The sequence below is a fragment of the Odocoileus virginianus genome, chromosome 19 (genome assembly GCF_023699985.2).
Source record: "Odocoileus virginianus isolate 20LAN1187 ecotype Illinois chromosome 19, Ovbor_1.2, whole genome shotgun sequence".
In the NCBI taxonomy this organism is placed as follows: domain Eukaryota; kingdom Metazoa; phylum Chordata; class Mammalia; order Artiodactyla; family Cervidae; genus Odocoileus; species Odocoileus virginianus.
The window spans coordinates 2,722,253-2,739,107 of NC_069692.1; the positions used below are offsets into that span (position 1 = coordinate 2,722,253).

Below are 16,855 nucleotides of genomic sequence, written 5' to 3' on the forward strand. Positions count from 1 at the left end.
CAACCTGCCCATTAGACATCTGAATACAGCTACCCTGGAACTTCCAGGCCAGCCCAGCTACCGCTGAATAACTCCCACAGATGCTACATAAAGCAGAAAAATCACCCAGCTATGGTGATTTCCTCAAATTCCTAAACTTTTAAAAAAAGAAAAATTATTTTTTTCATACAGAAGACAGACTACAGTCCAATATTATCTGAAGATGAAGTCTGAATATACTATATTCTTGGAAATAATACCAGACTTCTCTGTGAGCCACAAAACCCACAGTATTCTTTGCCTCAGGATGCAGCTGCTGTTCATTGTTCTCTAGGTTTATCAACTTCTTCATTCCATTCAGTGGGTTTCTATGCATCTTTCGGCAGGATGCTGATATCCAAGTAGTTCCATCCAAGGCCAACATCAGGCAGCAGTTTGGTGCTGCCGGAATTGCTGGAAGGATACTGATCTTCTATGGAGTCGAAGTATCAGTACCTTAAGCCAAAGTAATGTAGTTGGTAATATCTTTATACAGCATAACAACTTTAAAAATACAGTTATCTTGAGCACACACAGTCAAAAAAAATGAATAATTTAAGAAACGATCACAAGAGACAGGTGGCTCCAAATGTTCCTCTGCTCCAAGGAAAGGAGACAAGACCATCAAGATGGCAGTCATGAGGTGGACCAAAGAAACACTGTAATTCTGAAAGTGTAAATGCAAAATTCAATAAGGAGAAAAATGACAGGTTCATAGTAAACTTAAAAGAAGATAAACTTGAAAACCAGGTATAAAGCCTGTAAAGGGTGAAGACAAAAGAGACTCAGGAGTTGGTACTCAAAACTTGTGAGGAAACACTGATTAAGATTTGCAGAGTTAATTACTAGAATGGCAAAATTAAATCATTCTTTTTTATCTCTTGTGGTAATAGAGAATGCAGACCAACGTGAACTGAAGAAAGAAAGTTTAAATGCCAAAACACAGAATCCCACCTCATCCAAACAGTGGCACAGGACTTCCAGAAGCAAAGAAGATACTGGTTTCCATGATCATGGAGTCACTAGAAGTCACGGTGGTAAAAGGGAGTACCTTCACCATATTGCTAAGATTTACTGGTAGATTCAAACACAGAGGAGGTTGTAGAGGCAAAATTTGCAGATCTTTTTTTCAATACAGGAAAGACAAGAAGGTTATTACATAGTCTACAAACAAGTCTCTGGAACCAATTTCTAGCTCTTCCCGTTCTTAAAACTGGCTTCAATCTTTCCAAAAAATAAACAAGTACATTTGTTATACACTTGTACACAAGCACTGTTTACTTTCTTATCCTTGCTATATTTCAATGATTATGCAGTTAATGTGGGAGGAAAAAAACTCTCCTGTTAAAAAATAAGCATGAAATGTACTTGAAATAACTCTCCCAAATCAAGATCAGAATATGGCTTGCTGTCTTACTTCTCAAGCCTGTGGTTTCAGAAGGCCTCAAAGTAGTTGCTGTTAGCTTGGGATGAGGTACAAGGTCCACATGTCCCAACTTGCCTAGGGCTGCTCCAATTTTAGTACTCAAAGTTAGTATCCACAGGAGACAAGAGGTCCTAATTTTTGGTGATGGACACAGAAGGCTCTGAGAAGTACAAAAGGCTAAGGTAGCCCAAAAAACAGGAGCTAAGAGTAACACTGTTGTTAGTGTCAAATGGATACTGCATGGCTACTTCTGTTTTTTAGGTGATGTAGGCAACCATAATTGGCAGTTCACAATAACGGATCATCCATTGTGGCATCATTACAAGTAACATGACTTAAGTGCACAACTGATGTGGGTTGTAATTGTGATCAACAGCCTGCCTTTGACTTTCTGGATTAACTGCTGTGTTTTGGACTGAGATGACATTTAATTTTTAATACTGTAAACAGTGGTGACCATATTTTCTAAGAGATTAGGTAATGGAAATGAGAAGGATTACAATAACAACTCCAGCATATCACTGAATGAAAGAAAAAAAGGAAGGAGAAGTTTCTATCACTCTTCCTCTTTTCTTCCTTATGCTTGTTTGGTTTCAGAAATTCTTGAATCAGTTACTAATCAAAGAAAAATTAACCAATGACTATGTTGCAGGTTTCATTCCAATCCCAAAGAAAGGCAATGCCAAACAATGTTCAAACTACCACACAACTGCACTCATCTCACACGCTACCAAAGTAATGTTCAAACTGCTCAAGCCAGGCTTCAACAATACATGAACCAGGAACTTCCAGATGTTCAAGCTGGTTTTAGAAAAGGCAGAGGAACCAGAGATCAAATTGCCAACATCCGCTGGATCACAGAAAAGGCAGGAGGAGAATTCCAGAAAAACATCTACTTCTGATTCACTGACTACACTGAAGCCTTTGACTGCATGGATCACAACAAACTGGAAAATTCTTCAAGAGATGGGAATACCAGACCACCTTACCTGCCTGCTGAGAAATCTGTATGCAGGTCAAGAAACAACCGTTTGAACCTGACATGGAACAACAGACTGGTTCCAAATTGGGAAAGGAGTACGTCAAGGCTGGATACTGTCACCCTGCTTATTTAATCCATATGCAGAGCACATCATTCAAAATGCCAGGTTACATGAAGCACAAACTGGAATCAAGATAGCTGGAAGAAATACCAATAACCTCAGATACGCAGATGACACTACCCTTATGGCAGAAAGTGAAGAACAACTAAAGAGCCTCCTGATGAAAGTGAAAGAGGAGAGTGAAAAAGTTGGCTTAAAACCCAACATTCAAAAAACTAAGATCATGGCATCTGATACCATCATTTCATGGCAAATAGATGGGAAAACAATGGAAACAGTCAGGCTCCAAAATCACTGCAGATGGTGATTGCAGCATGAAATTAAAAGACACTCGCTCCTTGGAAGAAAACCTATGACCAACCTAGACAGCATATTAAAAAGCAGAGACATTACTTTGCCAACAAAGGTCCATCTAGTCAAAGCTGTGGTTTTTCCAGTAGTCACGTATGGATGTGGGAGCTGGACTACAAAGCTGAATGTCGAAGAATTGATGCTTTTGAACTGTGGTGTTGGAGAAGACTCGAGAGTCCCTGGGACTGTGAAGAGATCCAACCAGTCCATCCCAAAAGAAATCAGTCCCAAATATTCACTGGAAGGACTAATGCTGAAGCTGTAACTTCAATACTTTGGCCACCTGATGCAAAAAACTGACTGGAAAAGACCCTGATGCTGGGGAAGACTGAAGGCAGAAGGAGGAGACGATAGAGGATAATGTGGTTGGATGGCGTCAATGACTGGATGGACATGAGTTTGAGCAAGCTTTGTGAGTTGGTGAAGGACAAGAAAGCCTGGCGTGCTGCAGTCCACGGGGTCACAGAGTCGGATATGACTGAACAACTGAACTATGTTGCTATTTATACCTTTGAGAAAAATTACGAATGTGTGGTCTATTTTTTGGTCTTCCTTTAGCTTCCTAATCTGTCTAGAAATTAGAAACTTTTGGATCTCAAAAGAACTGTAGTTCTCAAGTTCAAGAAACAATATGACTCTGTTGAAAGTATTTAAAACTACAACAAGAACAAAACACGAAAGAGGTATGGGAGAGGAAAGATGGCTGCAAATTCTTTTCCACCATTCCTGATGAATGATGGTTCTACTTCCCCTCCCCTTGAATCTGAGCTGGCTCTGTGGCTTTCTAGCCAATCAAATGAGACAGAAGTGACACTGTGATTTCTGAAGTTGGGCCTTAAGAGATCTGTGGCTTCGGCTTTTGCCCTCGTAGAGATCAAATTGAATCAATAAATGGTTAAGTCACTCAGTCGAGTCCGACTCTTGGTGACCCGGTGGATTGTAGCCCACCAGGCTCCTCCATCCATGGGATTCTCCAGGCAAGAATACTGGAGTGGGTTGCCATTTCCTTCTCCAGGGGATCTTCCCGACCCAGGGATTGAACCCAGGTCTCCCTCATTGCGGGCAGACACTTTAACCTCTGAGCCACCAGGGGGAGTCCCTATAATTCCCTATTATTTTTTCCTTCTCTTGTCCAGGTCCCCTGCCCCTAAAGATTAAATAGGAAAGAAAAATGGGAAAGCAAAGGAATAAAGGAAAGGAGGGAAGAAAGAAGGAAAGGACTGCTGAAGGAGGTTACGGCTCTAGCACAGGTCCCAGACTCCGGTTCTGCTGACGCCCTAATTGCTCTAGGTCATGTAATCCCTCGAGACCTCTTGACCTCCTCAAACTGTCAACAAACTTTTGTAATGGCAACATTACAATACAACATTACAGTATATGTTATTGTATGAACATTACAACATTACAGTACAGTAACACCTAACTTATAGAAGTCTAGATGTAAAAAACACAACGTCATTCTCTCTTCCTCTCTCACTAGTCAATCTAGAATATCAAGAACAATCAGCTAATACCTAGGAAAAGAAAGGTAGTAAGTGAAAGAGAGTAAAAACTAGAATTCAAATGAGAGAAGGCAAGCATTAAGAACAGAAAAGCAAGAAAAGTTCTTCTCTTTTCTACCTGCTAAGAAAATAAATATAACAAACATAGTATTTGGAATTACATGCCTGGAATTGTTCTAAGAGTTTACTATATACTAACATGTTTAATCTTCATGGCAACCTTATGAGGTAACTGCAATTATTATCCTTGTTTGACAGATACGAAAACACAAAGGTTAAGTTATCAATCCAAGATCACAGTGCCAGTAAGTATAGAGCTAGAAGATGAATTCTCGCATTCTGGCTTCTGACTTCAGGTGCTCAATGCATTTCTTATGAAAATTGCTTCCATTTCATGTGAGGTTTACTCGACTGTTCCATGTGAGTACATGAAATCAAGTGATAAGTAGAATTTATTGATTAAACTGGAAAGCAACTAGGAAATACATATAGCTAAAGCAGTAAACAAGGAATGACACCATGGTATAGTTTCTAAAGGCAGTACAATCAAAAGAGGAAGGAGTAGGACTAAAATGAAGAACGTTGTGGTGTGACCTGCTAAGCAGGCCAAAACTAAAGACCTTGCTCATATACCAATGTGAGCGTGCTAAGTCCCTTCAGTCATATCCGACTCTTTGCAACCCCATGGGCTGTAGCCCGCCAGGCTCCTCTGTCCATAGGATTATCCAGACAAGAATACTGGAGTGGGTTGCCATCTCCTCCTCCAGGGGATCTTATTGACACAGGGATTGAATCAGCATCTCTTATTTCTCCCGCACTGGCAGGCAGGTTCTTGACCACTATCACCACCTCAGTTCAGTTCAGTTGCTCAGTCATGTCCGGCTCTTTGCGACCCCATGGACTGCAGCACACCAGGCCTCCCTGTCCATCACCAACTCCAGGAGCTTACTCAAACTCATGTCCATTGAGTCAGTGATGCCATTCAACCATCTCATCCTCTGTAGTCCCCTTCCCCTCCTGCCTTCAACCTGTCCCAGGATCAGGGTCTTTTCCAGTGAGTCAGTTCTTCTCATCAGGTGGCCAAAATATTGGAGTTTCAGCTTCAACATCAGTCCTTCCAATGAATATTCAGGGTTGATTTTCTTTAGGATTGACTGGTTTGATCTCCCGGCAGTCCAAAGGACTCTCAAGAGTCTTCTCCAACACCACAGTTCAAAAGCATCAATTCTTCGGTGCTCAGCTTTCTTTATGGTCCAACTGTCACATCCGTAAATACTGGAAAAACCACAGCTTTGACTAGACAGACCTTTGTTAGCAAAATAATGTCTCTGTTTTTTAATACACTGTCTAGGTTGATCATAGCTTGTCTTCCAAGGAGCAAGCATCTTTTAATTTCATGTTGCAGTCACCATCTGCAGAGATTTTGGAACCCAAGAAAATAAAGTCTCTCACCACTTCCATTGTTTCCCCATCTATTTGCGATGAAATGAGACTGGATGCCATGATCTTAGTTTTTTGAATGTTGAGTTGTTGTTTTTTTTTTTTCATTTATTTTTATTAGCTGGAGGCTAATTACAATATTGTAGTGGTTTTTGCCATACACTGACATGAATCAGCCATGGATTTACATGTATTCCCCATCCCGATCCCCTCCCCCCCACCTCCCTCTCCACCTGATCCCTCTGGGTCTTCCCAGTGCACCAGCCCCGAGCACTTGTCTCATGCATCCAACCAGGGCTGGTGATCTGTTTCACCCTTGATAATATACATGTTTCGAAGAATGTTGAGTTTTTAAGCCAGCTTTTTCACTCTACTCATTCACTTTCATCAAGAGGCTCTTTTGTTCCTCTTCACTTTCTGCCATAAGGGTGCTGTCATCTGCATATTTGAGGTTATCAATATTTCTTCCAGCAATCTCGAGTCCAGCTTGTGCTTCATCCAGCCTAGCATTTTGATTGATATACTCTGCATATAGGTTAAATAATAATCAGGGTGGCAATATAGAGCTTGACGTACTCTTTTCCCAATTTGGAACCAGTCTGTTGTTCCATGTCTGCTTCTAAGGATTACTTCTTGACCTGCACACCGATTTCTCAGCAGGCAGGTAAGGTAGTCTAGTATTCTCATCTCTTGAAGAATTTTCCACAGCTTGTTGTGATCCACACAGTCAAAGGTTTTGGTGTAGTCAATAAAGGAGAGGTAGATGTTTTTTTCTGGAATTCTCTTGCTTTTTTGATGATCCAACAAATGTTGGCAATTTGATCTCTGGTTCCTCTGCCTTTTCTAAATCCAGCTTGAGTATATGGAAGTTCTTGGTTCATGTACTACTGAAGCCTGGCTTGGAAAATTTGGAGCATTACTTTGCTAGCATGTGAGATGAGTGCAATTGTGCAATAGTTTCAACATCTTTGGCATTGCCCTTCTTTGGGACTGGAATGAAAACTGATCTTTTCCAGTCCTGTGGCCACTGCTGAGTTTTCCAAACTTGCTTGCATACTGAATACAGCACTTTCACAGCATCATGTTTTAGGATTTGAAATAGCTCTACTGGAATTCCATCGCCTCCACTAGCTTTGTTTGAAGTGATGCTTCCTAAGGCCCACTTGACTTCACAATCTAGGATGTCTGGCTCTAGGTGAGTGATCACACCATGGTGGTTATCTGGATCATGAAGATCTTTTTGTATAGTTCTTCTGTGTATTCTTGCCACCTCTTCTTAATATCTTCTGCTTTGGTGAGGTCCATACCGTTTCTGTCTTTTATTGTGCCCATCTTGGCATGAAATGTTCCCTTTTCTGATTTTCTTGAAGAGATCTCTTAGTCTTTCCCATTCTATTGTTTTCTTCTATTTCTTTGCATTGATCACTAAGGATGGCTTTTCTATCTCTCCTTGCTACTTTCTGGAACTCTGCATTCAAATGGGTATATCTTTCTTTTTCTCCTTTGCTTCTCTTCTTTTCTCAGCTATTTGTAAGGCCTTGTCAGACAACCATTCTGCCTTTTTGCATTTCTTTTTCTTGTACATGGTTTTGATCACTGCCTCCTGTACAATTCCATGAACCTCCATCCATAGTTCTTCAGGCACTCTATCAGATCTAATCCTTTGAATCTATCTGTCACTTTCACTGTATAATCATAAGGGATATGATTTAGGTCATACCTGAATGGTCTAGTGGTTTTTCCCTACCTTCTTCAATTTAAGTCTGAATTTTGCAATAAGTGCCACCTGGAAAGCCCCTATTCATATTCATGGAATGCCAATCATTTAGGAGAAATGGTACTTTAGTTCAGGAGATGGGTGAAGTATTTACTATCCCCCATAAAAATGACAAATGGATTGGATTCTGAACTTGACTTGTATGTAAAAATAAAGTATAATTAAGGGAAAATGGAAAACACTTTTCATTTGGAAACATAAGCAGTTTTGCTGGATAGAGGACAACACTGCAGTAGTTTAGACCAATCTCTTCAACTAGTAGACAAAGTTCACAAAGGGAGACGGGCCTAGAATGAAAACAAAGTAGTAAATACACACAGACACACACACACATATGAAAGGGGAAGTAGAAAAATATGGGAGAAAAGATTGGTTATGCAGTTAGTTAGTAGAAGAAAAAAGATAAAGGGAAAGAAACTATTACAGAATGAACAAGAGCACTATATATATATAAAAAGAAAGAAACAAATCAGAGAGGAGTTAGATTTGCCAGAGGTTCCACAGGTGAGAAAAGGAGAATATCAAAAGACAGAGAAGGTGCCAACTACCAGCACCTTTGCCCTATTCCGCAAGCCTCGTAACTGACCTCCCTGACATTCTTCTGCCCCTCCCTAGAGCATTCTACAAGTGGTACACCTTGACCTTTTTTTGAAACAAACCTGAGGATGTTAACCCCAGTCTCCTCTTGTAACATTCTCCTTACCAGCGCCACATGGTCCTCTCAGTTCCCTAAACATACCAGGCTTCCTCTACTGCAACCGCCCTGGCTAGAAAGCTGCCTCTCCACCTTTCCTTCTCCTAGTCACCCTTCAAACTGCCCTAGTTAGATCAAAGTCTCATTATTACAAATAATCCCCATTTGTTGCACTTGACAGCTGTAATTTTACACTTACAAGTATGATTATTTGATTACTGACTCTCTTCACTGGCCTGGAAACTCCACCAGGAAACCTCCCCTGCCTCCACTGTGCCTCTCAACACAGTACCTACAACATTACAGTTTCTCAGTAAGTATCTACTCAACAAGTGAACAAAAGAAACCTCCCAAACTATCACAAGAGGGAAAGAGGCAGAAGACAACCTTAAGTGAACAGAAGAGAAAGGAACAAATCAAAGAGGGGGAAGAAAAAAATTCAATACAAGCTGTGGCCTAATTCAATTCACACCATTTCAGCGTGATACTATACTGACAAAGCACAATAGTAACCAGTAGCTCTCTTTTTCCCTAGTGAAGGTAGAGAAAGAACTGGAATTAGTATTTAATATCACAGTTTGTGAGAATGTAAAGCAGTGTTTAGAATATGGACGACAAACCAGCACCTCAAACTTAAGATGACGAAAACAGAGCTATGAGCTTCTCATTCCTCTACTCCATCTCAATAAATGGAGTCCCCCCACTCCCCACCAAACCAAAACCCTAGGAGTCATCTCTGATTCCTACTTTTCTCTGATCCTCAATATACAATGCATTAAGAAGTTCTCAAACAGATCTTCCATCTATCCACTCCTCTTTCCTGATGGCCACTGCTACCATCCTAATACAAGCCTCTCTATTTTTCAAACCGCTACAATATTCTCCTACCTAATGGCTCTGCTTTTACTCTTACTCTGCTCTAATTTACTCCAGGAGAAAAGTGATTTTTTAAAAAGATAAACTGTATCATTAACTCCATTGCCCCAAACTCTTCAATGATTTCCTACTTTTCAGAATCAAATAAAAATTCATGAACTTTCATGATCTGCTCTCTCTCATATCTATGCTTGTTACTGTGTTCTGTGCTTATTACATTTCAGCCATAATGATCTTTTTTTAAACAAATGAAATCCTATATCATCTTAGAGCCTTTACAGGCATCATCCTCTCTGCCATACTCTAGTCTCACGGTTATTACCTTAACACAGGTGTGACCTCCTCAGAAGGCCTTTCCTGACCTTAACACTATGTAAAATGGCTTTTTCTATGTATTTCTTCCACAGCCTTATACTACACTATTATCTTCTTGTTTATTTCATTAACAATAAATAAAGATGCTCCAGGTGCAAGAAGTATAACGGTGAAAAGAAAAAGTTATTGCTTTAATGGAGCTTCTATTTTTACAGGACTAAAAAACATGAAGACAAATTTATCATGTGAAAAGTGCTACCATGAAAATAAAACAGAGGAATACCATGTTTGTACATGTGAGTGTGGCCACAAGACATTTTGAGTCGGCTGTCAGGTCTGAGCAGATCTAAATAAAGAAGGAAACTATGCAAAAAAAAAAGTGGTAAGATTGTTCTAAAGGGATTAATTTTTAGTTACAAAAAGTCCCTCCTACTAAAATATAGGTCCCATGAAGGAAAGGACCCTAACTATCTTATGCACTGCTGTCTTTACTTTGGAAAAGTGCCTAGCACAGAGTAGGCTGACATAAATATTTGCTGAGTGAATATTTGGCAAGTTATATTGGAGTATCTCATCATTAAAAGCATAGAGAACCAAAAGAATTAAATATAAAAAATACAAGTAGTCCTAAATATCATTCCACTTATTTAATAGTACTAAATATCAGCCCCTTATGCTCATATTCTAAACAAGGCACCATTTACTTGCTTATGTAAACGCTGAAAAAGAAGTGATGAAATTCAATTTTTTCCACTAGAGGAATTCATAGACCCTGAAGTTAGAATAAACTAAAAACTGCAGCTTTAAATTTACTTCAGCCCTGTAACTGTTGGCCTTATTTATGCTCCTTCCATCCTCCCAATGTTCATCACATAGCACCACCTGTAACACAAGCTGTACCACGCTCAGCCTCTGACAGGTAACTAATCAGCCCAAATGAGAACGGAGACTGAATGGAAGAAATATGAAGTGAAGCCAGAAAACCCGCAAGCTTTCCACATCTTCTTACTACAAATCTCATATAAAGCCCATCATTTTTAAATAAAGGCTGGTTTGCATAACAAGGTAAAAAAAATTTTTTTTGTTCTGCTATACTTTAAGGAAGAAGAATGAAGAATATTAACATTTCTTTTCCCCCTCACCTCTGCTGCTAAGTCACTTCAGTCGTGTCCGCCTCTGTGTGACCCCATAGATGGAAGCCCACCAGGCTCCCCCGTCCCTGGGATTCTCCAGGCAAGAACTGGAGTGGGTCCCACTCACCTCTACTGGTCCCTATTTGTTCACTAGACTGAGTACCTACTGTGTTCCAGGCACTGTTTCCAATGCAGTTAAGAAAACTGTAAACACGGCATAAGCATCCTTCGACACCCTCTTAAAGGACCTTGTACCACAGTGAAGTTGTACTATCTTAATTCAGAAATGTTTCCAATTATTTTTAAAGTACTGCCTATATTCCATGTGAAATTCATCTTTGCAAAATTATCCAGAGGAGTTAACCTTTTTTTTTTAAAACAATCACTGCACAGCAGACAGACCTGCTCTCCCGAACTGATTAATAAACCCAATTACCAGCAAAAACAGTGAATCCACAGTCAAATTAAGCAATGAACATCAGAGTTCCTGATCCACAACTACAACGAATTTAGCTGTATCGGGGGATCTTTATATTTGGCCAAAGAGCCAATACTGTTACCAATACCACCATCCCCAACAATAATATGTAGGTGTTCTTAACATTGGCTTAGTTCACCTACGGATGTTTAACTTTTCCTCACAAGTGAATAAAAATGGAATCACTCGAGCTTTGTCTGTTAGCTTAGGTGACGACCCCCAAATCGATACTACGTATCTCGTTCTCTTTCCTCAGATACATTACTTCCTAAAATACGTTAAGCAAAACACATTTCTTAGGGCCAGGCCTAATCTGAATGCTGGCTGTAAAAGGAAGCCTGAAGCTCTGTGAAACAGAAAGGCCTGAGGGGGTGGGGGTGGGGGGTGTTAAAACAAGCTCCAGGAAACTACGTCTCCCCTCCCAAAGCGGTCTGGTCCCCGATTTCATCCAACCTTTTAGCAAGTTTTAACTTTTCACAAACACCAAACAAGAGCCGACCGCAGTCGGCTCTCATACCCAGGCCAGCACGGAGAAAGCAAAAAATGTCAAAAAAAAAAAAAAGACAGCAGTCTCAGAGGACGCCCAGAAACTCCGGCTCGCGCCCGGTCCACCGCCTCCCCCTCACAGCCTCCCGGCTCCCGGCCGACTCTCTCACCCGGGCGGACTCGAAGCCGGCGCCCCCGCAGCAGCTTCCCTCCCCGCCATCGCCCCCGAGCCGCCGCCCCCCGAACCCACCCGGCGCCCGTCACCGAATATCCGGGAATCAGGGGCCCACATTTTCCCGTCTCTGCCCACCCCCACCCCCGACACTGGCAGGAACCGACGTACCTTCCAGAAAAGTAATCTCCCCGGCGCTGCCGTCGCTCTTGCCAGCCGCCATCTTCCTCCTCCCACGCCGCCGCCGCCTTAATCCATGGCCCGCGCCGCCGTCGCCGTCGCGTTCGCCAGGATGAGGGGCCGCGCCGCAGGAGGGTAGCCGCCGCAGGGTTGCGGGCCTAGGACTCGGCCGTGAGGCGGGCGACGCTACCTCTTCCGGACGGGCCTACACAAAAGCAGGCCGGCTCCCGGGGCCTATCTGCTGGCGGGCGGCGAGGCCCGCGGCCTGGGCTGGCTCAGGCCCCGCCGGGAGAACGCGAGCGGCGACGGCGGCGACGGCGCTTCCCGGGCCCGGTGCCTCTCGGCCCGCGACTCCCCATCCACCGCCCGCCCAGGCCGCCCTTGAAGCTTCCCCCAGCTGCGGGCCCGCAGGAAAAGGGGGTGCAGAAGGCGAGCTCACAGATACGCTTCCCTCAGTCCCGGACCGTAAAATGGCCGCACCCGCCGCGCCCGGGCGGCGAGGTCTCCGCGACCCACAGGCGCCCCCGGGGGCCCTCCGCTCCCAGTGCCGCCGCCGCCGCTACAGCCGTCCGCCCACCCCGCCCAGGCGCGAATGCATCAGCCGAGGCCTCTGCGACTGTCCATGTGGACAGGGGTGGGTCTCCGCTGCCACCGCCTAGCGTCCGTCGCCACAGCAGCTCCAGCCGCCGCCGCCGCTCCTCCCCCACGGGCGCTGTTGCTGCTGCTGCCGCCCGGCTCCCGCCCCCGCGCCGCCGCCGCCGCCGCCCCCAGCGCGGCTCCCCCTCAGGAGCCCGGGCTCTCGCGCGGGCGGAGAGGCTGCGGCGCCGCGCAGAGCCCCGCCGCGTGGCGCCCGCCGCCCGACCCTCAGCGGCGAGGGCCCAGCGCGGCGCCGGCTCGGCCCACACACGCCGGGGCCGGAGTCGCTGGCGGGCCCGGCCGGCGCTGCATTCGGCTTCCGCGGCAGCACGGTGGCCTGAGAAGGACTCTGAGTTCATTCCTCTGAGGGGGCCTTCGGGCCTAGACCATAGCCAACTGGAGAGAAAAGGTCTAGTGAGGTAGCGCGATCACACGTGTGGAAAGTGATTTGTAGGCTTCTAAATTGTTAAAGTTTTCAAGGTAATTCATCAGGGAAGTTGCTACAGTACCCTTTGGATGACAGTGTAAATTTAAAATTAAAAAAAAAAATCGTGTCTTTTTGTGTGCCTGAAACTTCAAAAGCCGTCCCCCTGCCTTACCGGTCCGTCAGGCCTTACGACTGCAGGTGACTGTGTCATGTTCGTTTTTCTTTTCTTTTTTAATTAAAGATATGTCATGTTCACTAACGAATATTTGGAAAATACAGCAAAGGAAAGAAGTTATGCATAGTCCCACCACGAAACTCACAACTCCTTTTGGTGTGTGGTCTTCCAATCGAACATTTTTCTTAAATCCCTCACTGTCCTTCCTCCCTTGGGAAAAAAAAAAAACACAAATGTATGCTGTATATCCATGAAAATGAAACATCAACTAAAATGATACAGGAAAACTATGATTGAGTCAATCAAGGAATGAACTAGTTTAATTGCCCTGGGGCCAAGGTATAAGTCAAAAAAACTTTGTTTAAAACTTCTTTTAAAGTCTTTTTCTAAGATGAACTAATAACCTTTCCTGACTTAGTAAGAGTGATACAGTGAATATGTTATCATTTGCTATTTTTGTTGCATGAGGAGATTGAATGATAGTTGTGATGGTCTATGACAGTCTGTGCCAATGACAGTATCATGCTCAGGCAGGTAGATCATAGCCACATGCGGTTGACTGGACTCATTTGTACAGACTCTAAAATGTACTTTTGGAAAGAATTTTTGAATTTAAAATCCATACATGCTTTGAAAATGGAAGAAGGTGCCAGAAGTCTGGGAATATGGATGGCCTCTAAAAGTAGGAAAAGGCAAGGAAACTAAATACTTCCCTAGAGCTTCCAGGGAGCAAAGCTGACATCTGGATTTCAACCCAATGAGACAGATGTTGGACCTCTGACCCTACAAAACTGTAAGATAATAAATTTCTAAGTTGCCAAATTAATAGTTTATTACAGCAGCTGTGGAAAACTAATACCCATGAAAGAGTAAGAAGTAAAGATGTCTTTTAAGCAATCTGAGTTAGGATCTTTCAAAGTCCACTATTTATTTTTAAATAGTGTGAATTTCAGTTTATTTCTTTGGTATTCCTTAATTCCAAAGGAATTTTAGAGTTTTAAAAGAGAAATACGGATTTGAACCAATAGGTCTCAAACTTCAGCATGCATCAAAATCACCTGAAAAGGCTTGTTAAAACGGATTGCTCTGCCCCTCTGCTGTAGTTTCTGATTCACTGGGTCTGGAGTGGGCCTTAGATTTGCATTTTTAACAAGTTCACTGGTGATACAGAGGCTGCTGACCAGGGGACCCACACTGTGAAACTCTCTAGATTAACTGTCTCTAGATTCCTTTCCAGTTCAGTTATTCTTACTCTATGAGTCTGCAATTTACTAATACAAGTGAAGTTATCAGTTTCCATATTCAAGTATAAAATTAAAGATATTTTCAGAAATCACTGTTCTTCCATATAAATATGAACAACTAAGAATTGATGGTATCATATATCCCTTTATCCAGGATTCAGGGCCTAGAAAATTTCAGATTTAGGATATATCCCTGAAGCTTAGATGTATTTAGTACGTATGTAAATATATACTTAGAATATTTACAAATATTTAATTATTAACTCATATACAATTTGAAGCTCAGAGATATTACTGAGAATGCCTTTGGATATTAGAAATATGACTAATTACAAAACCAATTCCCTGAGTTAGCCATTCAGTTTTTATTAAAAGCCTAATGTGTCTTTATTGTTTAAATTTAGCAAATTCCATTCAGATGTCAACGAACTTGTTAGTTTCTGTATTAAACAGTTTAATTCTGGTACATAAGATAGAGAAAAATTAGACTATTTCAGATTTGAGTGAATGAGTAATTACAATGGATATAATAAGCTACTTCATTTTTTCTAAATATTCCATTAAAGAAAATATAGAAAAAAAAGGAAAAAAACAAAAAACAGGGTACTGCTGCCTGAAATTCTAACCCTAATCCATAGCTTTGCCAATCTCTTGTTCTCACTCTGATCACCTACTTCCAAGGTTGAACCCTGGACCTACCTGTCTTCCAAACTCCCTGTAAAGTGGTTGGAGACAGTAATTCAAAAATCGCTGTCTCCAATCACAACCACTATGACCATTTGCAGTCTCATCACAATCCCTAAACACACCCTAATGCCTTCTCAACATTCCCACTCTCCTTAATCCACTAGAATTTGTCTTCTTTGCAGCAGAATGTGCTGATTCTACAATTTACAATCTTTGGGATGTTTTGACCACACCATACAGTTGAGAGCTTTGCAGGCAGTTCACCGGCATAGCTGTAGCTGATCGAAACTGTTTCAAAATCATGTATTCAGGAATCTCTATATCGTGAATGCCTTCAGTTTTTGTGCAGTCTGAGCCCTTGAAGAAAGAATAATCAGTGGTAATGACCAGTGGACCAGCATTTTCGAGGCTACAATCCTGTGCAAGTAGAATTCAGAAGAAAACAGAACTGAAAGAGTTCACAGAATTTGTTGCAAGGATGGAAGAGCATGAGACCCTACGTAAAGCTACTGCTCTCCTGGGATTGTTTGTTCATCAGCAGTGTTGCCATTCACTCAGCTTCACAAACCAGATACCTAGAAATCATTCGTGACTTTTTTTTTTTAAATATATCTTCAATCTGTGGTACTTTTTCCCATCCCAATGGCCCCACCCTAGTCCTAGGATCTATCACCTCTCAGCCATACTGCAGTAATAAGCACTTCAAACAGATCATTCCTTGTTCTCTCTGCCCCTCCTCTAATCCATTTCTCACACAAAAGCCACAGTAATCTTTTTCTTTTCTTCTTTAATATGAATGGATCAAAGCACTTTCCATTTAAAACCATTCAAAGGTTTCCCACTGCTCTTAGGATGAAAATCCTAAACCTTTAATTGATCTACCAGGCCCTCCCTTCCTACTTCACTGACCTCATCTTGCACCATTTTTACTTCTTAATTTCACTCCAACCACTTTGTACTTGCTTCAGTTCCTCAAATACTTCTTCTTTTCTACTTTAGAGTCTTTGAACATGTTTTACTTCCCTGGTGGCTCAGATGGTAAAGCATCTGCCTACAATGTGGGACACCCAGGTTCAATCCCTGGGTCTGGAAAATCTCCTGGAGAAGGAAATGGCAACCCACTCCAGTATTCTTGCCTGGAAAATCTCATGGATGGAGAAGCCTGGTAGGCTACAGTCCATGGGGTCGCAAAGAGTCAGACACAACTGAGCGACTTCACTTTCACTTTACCTTCTTTCTGTGTCTACATAGAGTCTTAGCCAGTAGGTTAATGCATTTCTACATTCAGATGAATACAAGTATATAAAAGTGGATACAGTATATTTAAAATAATAATTGCCAAGGAAACTTCAGAGTTCTAAAACCCAGACTCCTTCAGTTCAGTTCATTCACTCAGTCGTGTCTGACTCTTTGCGACCCCATGAATCACAGCATGCCAGGCCTCCCTGTCCATCACCAACTCCAAACCCATGTCCGTAAAGTTGGTGATGCCCATCCAACCATCTCATCCTCTGTCATCCCCTTCTCCTCCTGCCCCCAGCCCCTCCCAGCTTAGAGACTATCTAATATAATCCTTTCAGAGGTTCAGAAAATATCTTTGCCCAAAGTTGCATTGCATAGAAATATAGGAAAGTTACCCTAAAGAGGATCAATAGTCCAGGTATGAACCCAGGGTTTGACTTTGAAGATTTTGCTGAAAAAACTTGACCTAGGATTTGACAAAAGGAAGTGTGGT

The 16,855-nt window shown here is 42.4% G+C and overlaps 1 protein-coding gene across 5 annotated transcripts in view; it reads right to left on the bottom strand.

The window, feature by feature from the left end:
• SENP6 (SUMO specific peptidase 6) overlaps positions 1–12,228 on the bottom strand; it is a 132,711-nt gene extending 120,483 nt beyond the window's left edge. For all 5 annotated transcript variants that reach the window (XM_070480785.1, XM_020901292.2, XM_020901287.2 and 2 more), the window contains exon 1: positions 11,943–12,228. Coding sequence is in view for 4 of the 5 variants with exons in the window: in XM_020901292.2 (XP_020756951.1) it covers positions 11,943–11,994 (52 nt within the window). In the remaining variant the exon portion in view is untranslated. The remainder of the gene's footprint in view (positions 1–11,942) is intronic.
• Positions 12,229–16,855: the final 4,627 nt, after the last annotated feature.